At 36.7% G+C, this 12762-nt stretch overlaps 1 protein-coding gene across 5 annotated transcripts in view; it reads left to right on the top strand.

Moving 5' to 3' along the window:
- Positions 1 to 12762, top strand: part of ZNF280D (zinc finger protein 280D) — a 68502-nt gene that overhangs the window by 27729 nt on the left and 28011 nt on the right. For all 5 annotated transcript variants that reach the window (XM_014251338.2, XM_014251340.2, XM_005521470.3 and 2 more), the window contains one exon: positions 5947 to 6064. In XM_014251338.2, the coding sequence (XP_014106813.2) occupies positions 5947 to 6064 (118 nt within the window). The remainder of the gene's footprint in view (positions 1 to 5946; positions 6065 to 12762) is intronic.

The following is a 12762-nucleotide window of genomic DNA, read 5'->3' as shown; positions in this document are numbered from 1 at the left end:
ATATTGCAAATCCATTTTCTAAATTTTACAAATTTATTTGCTCAGAGATGAATCTTCTGCATTGATAAAATAATTTCGTTTTAAAGTAGCTTGCATTTAGTGTGTAAAGCAACTTTGTGGGTTTTCCCCCTGTTTTTTTCAGTGCCTTACCTTGGGATTTTTGATTCTTAAGAGATTGCTGTAGTAGTAGTTTCTTAGTGGGTTTTCCTTTTTCATTCATGTGGCACATGAATGAAAGCATTGTGAAACAATAGTATGGTAATGGGGTTTAAGCAACCTAAAGTTGCTTGATCAGTAGGTGAAGCAATTTGGCAACGTACTTGTTTTGCTTGAAAAGCCTATAAGGGAACTGTGCACATGTCATAGACCTTCCTGGGTTGCCACAAAACCCCAAATGTGAGAGAGTTGAGTTAGACACTGTTTTGTTGCCTCATTTGTTGTGCATATGTGAGAGAAAGAATGAGGATTGAAATTCCATATTTATATGAGGTAAACTGATGCAATACTTTCACTGAAAATAATTTATGCTGAAACTGTTCACACCATGTACCTATAATATTAGCTACTATTGTCAGGTTAAAATGAAGCCTGACAGTATGCACCATTTCCATTGTCCATGCAAATACACATACCTGAGGTTGTTTCAGTTGTCAGTCTTTTGGTGTAAATAAAAATCATGCAGCATAATGGATTTTGCATTTGCTGAGCAGGGCAATCAATCTGAATGAGCAGTTAATTAGGCCATTAAAATGAGGATTGGAATTGGGTGTTCTTTTTAAGATTTGTGGCTAAATAATTGCTGATGAGAGGCTGTATTTTAAGAAAAACAGAATTAAAACAGTAATGTAATCATTGTCCATCAACAGGCTAGCTGAATCTTTGGCAAACTCAATAGGAAAAATACTCATACTTTCTAATTTTGAGTCTTCAGCAGCTGATTGATAGTTTGCAGAGAAAAATTGTGGGTGTGTCTGGTGAAGTGGGTTAGCTAAATTAGTCTGTCACTCTTAAGAGGGCCTAAGAAATTATATAACTAAAGTCCAGGTATCAGTAGGATATCTAGGTTGCTTCTTTAGTCGTCTTAAATCTTTCTTTATGAATCAGAAAGCTTTGCTACTTTACATGATGTATACACATATTTCAAATCTCTGAAATTTTTTATAGGTTTACTGATGACGTAGTATGCTTCATTAAATCCTCTTAAGATGTGCTAGTAGGTCCTGCAGAATCTTGACTGCAAAAGAAAGCCCTCTCCTTTCCGTCCCTCACACATAAATGCTCATGTTTTTGTTCTGACAGACAAAGCTGGTAGGGGCTTCTGCATTGTTTATGACAAAACCTCAGAGGAAACAGAGCTAAGAAAGCTGAACTTTACCATGGAGTATACATAAGCTGGACATAACTCATCAAGACAGTGATTTCCTTTAAAGAAAGCATGCAGAGTGCACCTTTTGTGAGACTTCTTTCTCCTTCATTAAGTTCATTATTGTTACAGATGAGACTTTGGTTAAGTATCTATAGTGTTACTTTGTCAAAATCTGCAGGTTGTTTTTCCATGGCAGAATGGAGAAACAGCTGTTTGAAGAAGTTGCAGCCTGAAATAGGACATGGAAAAGGTTCTCTAACCATGGATTAATCAGTTCTGTCTATTCCAGGTTAGATTGACATGCTTTAGAAAGTAATGCATCCTTATCTGGGATATCCACAGCACAGGTTCTGTGGTCTCTTGAAGCTTTCACTGTTTGTTGAAGTTATGGCCTTACACAGTTTCTTTACAATGTTGATGTTTCGATCATGATTTTCATGAGCCCTTAATTTTTTTAAGCTGTCTTAAATGTAACATCCTATTCTTCACCTGTTAAGAAATTCTTAAGTACCTTTAAGAAGAGTTTTTTGTCTGCATTCTTCTTCCTTGCTTAAGACATGGTGAATCTTCCTTCTCTTTAGCTTAACTTTTGTAAATTCAGAACTGTATTGTCAGTTTCAGCTTTATCTAGAATTTAATTTCTTGTTTATATTGTTATTACCATTTGATAATTTTAAACTTTTTATGGAGGAAGAAGCTTGTCTGATGTGCCTGTTTTTTAGAGAGGTACTATAATTTAGTGTCTTGGGCAAAGTTGTGTGATTTTTAGTCACTCCTGCCACATGATGTCATTTGCTTTTCTTAGTGTTGTATGTGTACTACCTGTATTTTGACTCATGTCCTTAGTTTGAATTTTCTTTATTCAAGAGCTCCTTAGGGTTTTTGGGTTCCTCAGCCACTCCCCATCTAGCGTTAATTTCACTGGGTGCTGCTGTTCTATAGTGATGATTTTTTTGCCTTGGGCTTTCTGTGACATTTTTGTTCACACATTTTCTGTTTCTTCCTAGCTTGTTCCTTCCTAAGTGGCAAAAGCTTCAAAAAAGTTTTTCTGGAAAGCATTTGACATTTGGATCTTCAGCTTCCAGGTGTTGAAAGTTACCTTTGAAAACACCATGTTGTGAAGATCACTGTGAGGTATAGCTGGACACTGACAGGACCCTTTTTTAGCTGAACATCCTTCAGATGCCTTTGCATTCTAAATACAGTGCAATATGTTTTAATCTCAGGGTGTCAGGAGATTTTTTTCTGTGGGAACTGTGAGCTTTTGATCACCTATTGGGTTGAAACACATATCTCCTCAATTTCTCAACAGGTCTGTAATTTGCCTCTTGTCAATGTTTGGTATTCCAGTTTTGTCATTGAAATACCGCTTTCCAATTACGAGCTTGATTCACTGACTTCCTAAGTAAGTCAGTCTATTTTTTGTGTTGTTGCTGTACATGCTGTGTACTAACTGCTGTGCAGTTCCAGAAATTTAGAGTTGATTTTTATTTCAGTCATACAGTTTACAGCAATTTTAATTCAATCAGAGCTGCTGTTGCATTTCATAGCATAGGACTATCCTCCTCTTTAAGAAAAATTTGTCCTTAGCAGCGATAATGTTCTGTAATTTGGTGCTCAGAATGCACTAAGCCACAGCCAATTCTGTCTTGTCCTTATTAGGCACTTTCCTCAGTCAGTGTGACTCAGGTTCTGGTTGTTCCTAGATAATTTTGAGAGAACAAAGGTCCGGTACTATGCATTGTAATTTTTCAGGATAGGTTTAGTTACCAATTGCCATGTAGGGTTCCACAGTTGAAAATCTAGGATGCAGACTGTGGGCCTGATATTTCTGAGTCTGAAAAGGTTTTCAGCTTGCCAGTGGCTGATTTCTTTCTCAAGGGAAAATTTCTCAGGAAAGTCTTTCTTTCAAGGACAATTTCTGTAAATAACTTACATTTCTCAAAACAAATCTGTACAGCTGTGCTGACTGTGTTTCTCTTGTTCCACCAATGGGACTAGAGAGGTGTTGTTCCCTTTACAAATCATGTTAAGGCTGTATTGGAACCTTATTTAGTACCTTATAAAAGGTACTAAAAGGTAGATAATAAGGCCTTCTGATCATCTTCTTCTGCCTTTGAACTGGAATCAAGCATCTTTTTTTCATGTCCAACAGCAGCAGCAGTCTATGAACCTAATACTGTCACTGGTCCTTTAGAAAACTAAAAGTAGTTGTGTAATACCTCTCTTCACTTGAGCCCTAGGAAATTAACTTAAAAAGATAGGGTTTTGCCTTTCTGCATGTGAGAGCATCTATACATGTTAGTTTGATTTTATTTTTTTTTTTCATCAATCTGGTAAAGCACTTTTGTTTTGGTTTTTTAAACATTTGTTTTCTAAAGCATTACTCAATATTGGGAGGTTTGTATGTAAAATGACAGAGCCATATTACATTAAAATAATACCTGACAACAGAAAAGGACTTTTTGAAAGATAAGTGATATTTTTTAGGTGATAGAGTATTCAGTGTGTCTGTTTTTACATTTTTTTTTGCTTGCTGGATATGTTTAGTGTATACTGAGGAGACGTACCCATGTCATCAAAATACCCAAACTGTGATCTTGTTAAAAATTAAAATATTGGCAGAACATAAAAACAAAGAAATCACAGACTAGTAAGAGATGCAGTGTTTGTACCTAGCTGTTGTAGTGGTCACACTTCAAATATAAATGGTGTGCATAGGGCTCTGTACTCAGAGCCTGCCACAGGTTTATCCCCTGAGCATTAGCCGTGCTTGAGGTGTGGCCTGCAGTCTGTCCTTTGCTGTCCTTTCACTGGCTCTTCTGAAACTCTTGTGGCTACAGTAACACCTGCTCTGTCATGACTGAAGCTCATGTAGCTGTTACTCATAACAATACAGCACAGAAATTCAGTTATTATTTCCACAGCTACTCCTGAACATCTCTCTTTAGTTTGGTTACAGTGAATTGTGTGACTCAAGAGAAGAAAGAGGGGCTCTTTATAAAGGTCCTGAAGGGTCTTCATTTAAGGAGATGTACAGTAAAAAGGCAGGATGGGGACTAGCATCTTCCTATTTGTTCTGGTATTTAGGAGTTCTAAACCAGATTATCGTACCTTTTTATGTACTTGTGCTCCTTTAGATTTCTTTCCATTAAGTTTGGTTTACATGGTGGTGGTTAAACATGTGGTAACTTCCACAGGGATATTTTCAAGTAAGTAGCACAGTTGTGAATGGGAAGCAGTTTGTTCAGCAAAATGTCTTTTGGCCTTTGTCTCATGGATACACTGATGACAAGGTCTCTGTATGTATATTAGGTGGTATTTAAAATTTATTTTTATTGTTTTAGGATGATAGCCCTACTTTTGTCAATTTTTTGTTTCACAAAACAGCTTGGATGAAGTTGTAACCATTTGCCTTATTTCAGAGTTGAAATTGCCAGTATTTTTCCATTCCTACCTTAGTGTTAAAATTAAACCTAACTCTATTGTTTTTTCTTAACTGCTTGTAGCTATTCTTGAAAATATTTAATGTTTCAGATTGTTATAGGATGAATGGCCTATTAAAATGTGACCAGTACTGACGAATCTTGAAAAATGTTTCTCCTACCTCACTCTCGTAAATATTTGTAAAGAGAACTAAATTTCTTGGGTTTTTTTCCTCCAAATGTTACCTGTTATAGTAAGAGTGGAACTGCTACTATTGTTATAGATCAGTGGAATTGTTTTAACAGTTTTCAGTGCTGGAGACAAGGAATGTGGACTATTTAATTTTTTAGGTTATGTGTACTATATGTACTAAAGGGCAGACCTTTTAAAATTAAAGTTAAAAGAAGACCTGTACTTGGAGATGCACAAAACTTAACAGGGTGCTGGGAAACATGAACCAACTTTTAGGTTAGTTGGGCTTTCAAAAGAGGGTTTGATTAGATTATATTTGGAAATTCTTCCAAAGTTACTCTACATAAAAGAAAAAAACCCCTTGATATCTGGTACTAGTGCCCTTCCCAGTCAAGGTGCTATAGAACCCCTTACTTCCATTAAAACTTGAGCACTTAGAATTTGATCTTAATACCATCTTGCTTTGAGAAGATTGTACTTGATACAAGTTTGTGCTACTTTTGAGTTCTGTTTTTTGATCTTTTAAGATGCAGCAAGATGTTGTCCAGGAGTTAACAAGCAAATGCCTGAGTTTAGGTTGGCAGAAGAAAGTACGTGGTTTTTTTGAAAAACAATCAATTATAATTTGAAACATCATCAGTTTTTTGAACAAAAGCCTTTGCAATTAGCAATTCAGACAGATTTGTGATGTTTCATTAAATGGTCTTTCCCAGGTCTTAGGATTGTTTTTACTATTCTGAATACACAGCTATAAAAACTAACAAGCACTAATGAGAATTGCAAGCTTATTAAAATGTCAAAAAAACCTATCCTAGGGAGATTGTAATGAACTTGATTTTCAGCTGAGTACTTCTGAGTACTTTTAATCAATCATATGTTTTTAAAATAAACCCTTTGAAACCTGCAAGTAAAAAAAATATTAAACCTCAAATTTTTTTTCCCTCTTGAAAATATCTTATTAGGATTATATTATGGATTCTCCACCAGATGCACCAGATAATACATCTGGTATACTGTTTGGTGTGAGACACAACTCGGGAGTTCCACAGTACCAGACTGGGCCAGCAGTGAATGTAACAGGTGGGTATAACTATAGCAGTTGATAAGAGAAAGAAACAACCTAATGTCGTTTAGTGCAGATCTTTGGGTTATAACTTTAAATAGGATTTCTAGAGTATAGTATAGCTATTTTTTTCTTCCCCCTGTACGTAACACTGTATAATGTTTAATGAAATAAACTTCAGAGTCTTGTGTTGTCAGATGTTGCTTTTCAGTGCATTAGACTGACGATAAAATCAACTGATGTCTTCTTATAATGCTCATTTAGATGGGAAAAAGCATTGCCAGATCTAGTGTATCTTTATGGACAGGTAAAGGTTTGTTTTTAGTATACTCCTCACTCTTTAGCTGGTGGGAATAGGAAAAGACTGTTAATTAAAAAGAGGGGCTGTGAACAGTACCTGAAGAACCAAGTCTGCTGGATGGATTCCCTGAGAGCCTGAGAGGATGCTCTTGGTTTTCTGACTGCTGTATGCAGCAGTTGGAGGAGATTGGATCAAGAAGATTATTCCTGAAAAAAGGGAGAAAGTATGTAATTTGACAACAAAACCCTTTTTTTTTCAACTAGCTTTTCATCGGTAAATATCTAATTTACTTAAAAAGAAGCCAAAAAGCACCTTTTTTGTGTGTGTGTATTAAAGCAGATGAAATAGATTTTGAAGCATGCAGTGTCTTCAGTCTTAAGAAGGCTATAACTTGGGACTTCCCTCCTCCTTTTTGAAGGATTGTATTCTGTAATAACTGACCAGAATTCCATTATTCTCTCTGTAATTTATGGATGACAATGACTTCTGATTCTTCCCTGAGGTAACAGGTTAAGTACAGTGGATGGCCTGACTGGTCATGCTAAGAAGTTACGTAGGACAGAGGGGATAGCTATTTTGCTCAGCTTCATGTGATGGTTTTGCATTTTCGGTTTAGATATTCACTCCAGAAACATATCGGTGAAGGGTTAGCAGTGTCTTTTGCTTGTGTCCATGCATTCTGTTGATGTCATTCTTGTCTTGGGTTAAATAGCTTTTTGTTAAGTAAGGAAATTATTTGTTTTTTGCAAATGGTTCAGTATTCCAGCTCTTGTTCTCCAAAGGACAGGTATTAAATTTTGTTTGTGGGTTTGTTTTTTTTTAACTTTGGAGACTTAGCTTGCTTACTTAAAAATTACTTGTATTAGTCTCTCACTGAGAAAATATGAAATGTTTAAAAGCACTGATTGCAATTCAAAGCATTTTAAATGTGCCATACTTAGTCTATGTTTATTTCTGTAAGATGGCAATAGGATTTGAAAGTTAAAATAAAAGTTTTATTATTGTGGGTTGAAACATGAATATTTTTGACACAGAAAACAAATTTAAGATACGTTTCACTTTGCAGAAAGGAAGTGTCTGTATTTTGCAGTTTTGCTTGCTTGGTGAGGCCATGTAATGAGATTAAATTCATGTTCATGTATGCCAAAGCCTACTTGCCTGTGCTGGTGCTATGCTTCCCTAATTCCTAACTAGCACTGTAGTCACAAGACATTTTGGAACACAGTATTTAAAACTAGAATAATTTTGGGAACTGGCCTGTGATACTCTCCAGGACAGTATAACTTAGGCATGTGGATCATGAAAGACATTTTTTAGCTGAGCATAGCATAAGCATTTATTTCTGAGGTCTAAGCAGGGAAATGGCAGGTTGCTAATGGACACTAGCCAAGCATCTTCATAGGCTTCTGAATAAATAGGTAGTGGTGTATGGGGTAAACAGCATTGGTAACTCCTCCATGCAGGTCAGATGGCGCTGGGGATGTATGTAAAATGTAGCTTGCTTTCTGAGCATATTGTGAGAACATTCTCCCACAAACTTCATCCACTTGGAGGAATGAGAAATTGCTGTGACCGAAAGACCTTGTGGAGTTGGCGTGACTGCACCCGTGAATCCATAGCTCCAGATGAATGGGAGGTGTTGATGCAGGACAGTGCACTAAGAGGCCTGATGCAATCTGCCTTTCATGTGCCTGTTCTGTTACCACACTACATTTGGTGTTTTTATTCTAGGTTACTATTTCTGATATCTTTTCCCATCATTTATAAAATCAGGCCCAGCCAGCACAGATGCACAGAGCAGCATTAAGGTTTTTATGGTGGTGTTGTGTGTTCATAAGCCTGTCAGCAGGTGCTGCAGCCAGTGTACTTCACTCTTTCCTTGCCATCATGGATGTGGTGCACAGGAATATTGTGTGTATGAGCATAGCCAACTCCTGGGTAATAGCTTCAGAAGTGTTCACTAATAGAAAAAAGTGACCAAGCGAGAATTTTTGAGTGCTGCATTTTCCTGTTATCCTGAGTACCTGAAGTCTATGTGATCTGCTGTGTAGAGAGTTAGACAAACTAGCCTGGAATATGGGTGATTCAAGGAATTCTTGTGTCCACATTCCAGCTGAGAGAGGCACTTTAATGGTAAGAGGTGTCAATCTGATTTATACCAGCAAGATACTAAATAATACTTGGCGTTGGTGTGATTAGTTTTCAAAATAGGCTTAAATTATTTCTTTTTTACGTGAACAAACAACAGAGCTAAAATGCATACCTCTGTGTATTCTGCTAGTATTACGGTTCTTCTGAAGCAGAATTTATGAATCAGAGTTGTGTAGATTAAGACTACTCACCTTTATAAACGTATAAAAGAGTCTTCAAAATTTTTATCACAGATGGGTTAAGCTTTTAAAATTGGAATTATGAACAGTTTTTTTTAACTTATTAAAATAGTCTTTGTTTCCAAATTGGGGTTTCAACAGTCAAGTAGAATACTTCACTGAAGCTCCTTGTAAACTTCATCAGACCTTTTCCCTGGCCCTCTTTGCACAGCTACACATAGTTTAATATATATAGCAGCAGCAGCAATTCCTGCTGTAGGTTGATGGCTAGATGGCACTGATCCTCAGTGATACAGAGGAATGCTAAGGTCATACCAGCTCTGTGGAAGCTTTTGCTGAGCAAGACATATGTCAATGTAAGCAGCTCATATACCTAACACAGTGAGTATAAGTAAATTAAAACTCCCTTGGAAGTAGTAGCATCTAATTAATAACATGATCATTTTGGGAATGTGTGAATGAATGAACCTTAGGCATTTGACCTCAATACGTTTATTTTTATCAAAAAGAAGGAAAGGTGTATGATGAAGGAGAATGCTAGGATGTTTAGGTATCTATATATCAAATGAATTATGTTTTCCCATGTATGAGGCACAGTGTGGCAGATTCTCCAAGATGTTCATCAGCATTCCCTGCTGGGAGTCTGCCTGTGTGCATAGAATGGGGACGTTCTTCAGACTGTTGGCTAAGTTTAGATAGTTCCCACTGAGTAAATACAGCTATGGGTGACAGAGGGCTGTTTTGTTTCCTCTCAGAAGTTTGAATAATTTGTTGTGACACAAGATATCTCTACTTACTGAGCTTCTTGCTCCACCCTGAGAAGTCATTGAAGCAGCTATGCCATTGAGGAGGGGGAGGGCTATAGCAGAATATCTTTAGCTTAGGTCATTGCGTCCAGAACTGAAACCTTTGACATTTTATTACCATCTTAAGATTATTTGCAGTCTGTCACTGTGAGAGGTTTACAAGACCTGTGCTTGCGCATCAGACTTCTTGGTTTGTAGCTGTGTCCTTCAGATCTACTGAGGACTGATCTGTGTATTGAGTTCATATCATCAAGGGTAATCTTACAGTGACAGAGACATGGGATTCTGACAAGATGGAGCCAAGTGTTTATAGGCATGTTGACCAGCCACAGCCAATTTCAAAGTTGTTGGGGGATTTTTTTTGTTTTGGGCTTTTTTTTGGTGGTGTCTTCCAGTCTGGTTTTTTGGGGATTTTTTTTTTTATTCATTTTGTTATTGTTTCTGCTTTGGTTTTTTGTTTGTGGTTTCTGTTTGTTTTTTGTTTTGTTGTGGATTTTTTGTTTTCATGGCTTTTTTCTTTTTGTTTGTTTATTTGTTTTTAGTGATTTTCTTCAGAAGAAATACTGCAGGCCATAAGGACATGTAATGTTCTTTCAGAAGTATAGAGCAGATAAATGTGCTGTGCTTGGTCATTAGAAGTTGCAACACTTTTTTCATTTTACATGCAAACTGCTGTTTACAGAGTTATATAACAAACTAAAACAGCATTAACACAGAACCAGAAAAAAAAGAGAGGTGTTTTTCATGAGAAGTGCAGAGCTTGTTCCAAGTAGGGGGCATTGCAGAAACCAGCTGCGTATCTTAACTTTATCTTAACTTTATTACTGTGAACTCACCTTGTCTCAGATTAGAGTCAAGATGTGAAAAGTAGGCCAAATGAATTCAGGTGGCCACAGTGTGATTTATTGGGGTTTCAGAGGTGGGTTTGTATGTCTCGCTTTTACCCTTTTCCTGCTTCACTGGCCTGGGCCTTCAGTCTGAATTGGATATCGTTTTCTTAACTTCAGTATGGCGTATTAGTTTGGGAAAATCTTTAAACTGCTTTGTGTGGACTCTAAATTGCAGTAATCACTAATGTGTTCTAATTACTATGGGAAATAAACAAGGTTCTTTAAATTAAAGTGCTGTAGGTCTAAATGAGAGTGAATTTGTATCTAAACCTCCTGCTACTTCTGAAGGCAACAGTGTAACTCCAAAACAGGCCGAGCTTAATGAGGGGGGTGCTAGAGGCAACTTGGCTGTTTTGTCTACAGGTAACTTCCAACAGTTACACAAGCACAAAGTGGATTTCAAACTGTAGGAAGATGGAGTGGTCTAGCTGGCAGTCCTGCCTCTGTGTCAGGGAGAAAGCTAACATATCTGTAGTGTTTCAGTTGGTCAGTGTTTTTAATGCTCTTAAGGCAGTGTAAGTATCTCTTTCTATGCCATAAAATTAAAAAAAAATATTCTATGCAAGGATTTATGTACCTTTACAAATTAATTTACCTGAGGTTACCTAGTCAAATTTTAGACCTTTATTGTTTGGTAGGTAGGTTTGAATTCTGTAGGGCAATAATTAATCATTTGAAGACAGATGATAAAAATAAGTGCCCCTGACCTCATTCTCTTAGTTCAGATTTTCGGTGTCAAGGGAGCAGAGGGTTGAAGCTTCAAAACACAACCAACCAGAAAATCAAGATTGAAAGAATTCTTGACTTAATTATGTGACTGCTGAATTTATGAACTAATTCTGTTTAGGTGAAGGAAAAGAAAAAATCATTTTAGCAATGCCACGCAAGGCAGTAACAACTTACATTGTGGAATCCCCATCCTTGGAGAGAGTCAAAAGTTGACTGGACATAGCTCTGAGCATAAGATTAGACTTGGTTTGAGTGGGAAATTGCACAAAATGACCTTCAAAGATCCAACCTAAATTATTTTGTGATTCTGTATTTTGACTAATTGTTGCAAAGTTTGTTTTGCAGTATCCTCCCCCTCCCCTTTTTTTTTTCAGCAGTGCTTCTGATACAGTTTGAAATAGTAGTGGGGAGGGGAGAAGATCTATTTCAAAGAAGGGATATTATTGTAAAGTTTTTTCCTTCCCTGCAAGAAGAGAGCTAGTCTGGCTGTTTCAGAGTATTAACTATTAGGTGCATTTTTGTTCTGAGACAAGGCATGCTTTCTAGTGATTGCAGTAGGCAATAGACCAGATTCTATTCAACACCAAATATTCTTTGACGTTTCCAAGACATCCTCTCTCCTATAATGTTAAAATGATTGTTTGGAATAATTTCAGATTTGGGTTTTTTGCATGTCTTATTTAGAGCTTGTTTGCTCTTTCCAGCAACCAGATGGATGTGGCTATAACATGAACACTGCAGCAAAAAATTTCCTCCACCCTCTTTTAGGTGAAATAGATACTGTGCTGCAGCCCATAATAAAAAAAGATAACTGAAGGATCTTGCTGAATTCAGTAAAAAAGAAGTAGATCATATTCACTGAGAACCTTATTTTGCTGAGTTTTTCTCTAAGCCATCACATGCTGGTTTACCAATTTCTAATCTGTCACAGAATCCAGCACTGAAGCACTGCAGAACCCAAGATTTTGCTGCAGGACTGGTTTTCTTCAACTCAGTTTGCACTGAGCTGTGATGTGTCAAAATTTTTGCCAACTGTAATAGTGAAGACTTGCAGCACTGTTTTGTGGTACATCTTTTACATGGCCATCCACTCATGTGAAGGACTTTCTGCTTAATAATGGTTCTTAATAAAATCGTTATCTTAAGGAAAATTACTGTTTATTTATGATCTAGGCAGGACTCTTTTTGTGTAAAAATACATAACACTTTGGCATGGTAATGTCTTAACTCATACACTTACTCATTCCCTTGTATTTATGTTTTTGTTTTTATTACATCTTTTCATAGTCCTGGCAGGGAACAGTTGACTCTGCTGTTGAGATGTTGTTTCTTGTGTTTAACATCTAAACTACCTACTTAATATGGAGTCCTCCAGATCTGTGAATGACTTGAGAATGCAAGAGAATTTCATCTGGAAAACTAGCTCTTGCTCTGATACATTTCACAGTTTGGAGGAAACTCAAAGCTTGGGTTTATTCATTAAAGTTTAAACTAATACAAAGGTTTAATATCTCTTTTGTTTAAAAGGCATTAATCATTTATGTTGATAACAGAAGCATTATTTCCTTTAATTACTGGGAATAGTTGTTAATTTAGAGGATTTATTCTCTAGATTCTCCAAAGACATCTTTCGTTAACAGAACTAATGCATTTGAATAA

Source organism: Pseudopodoces humilis, chromosome 16, assembly GCF_049639895.1.
Source record: "Pseudopodoces humilis isolate 2021_Gansu_Grassland_sample_001 chromosome 16, ASM4963989v1, whole genome shotgun sequence".
Classification (NCBI taxonomy): domain Eukaryota; kingdom Metazoa; phylum Chordata; class Aves; order Passeriformes; family Paridae; genus Pseudopodoces; species Pseudopodoces humilis.
Note: the sequence above shows the minus strand (reverse complement) of the source record. Positions and strands in the feature narration are given on the sequence as shown.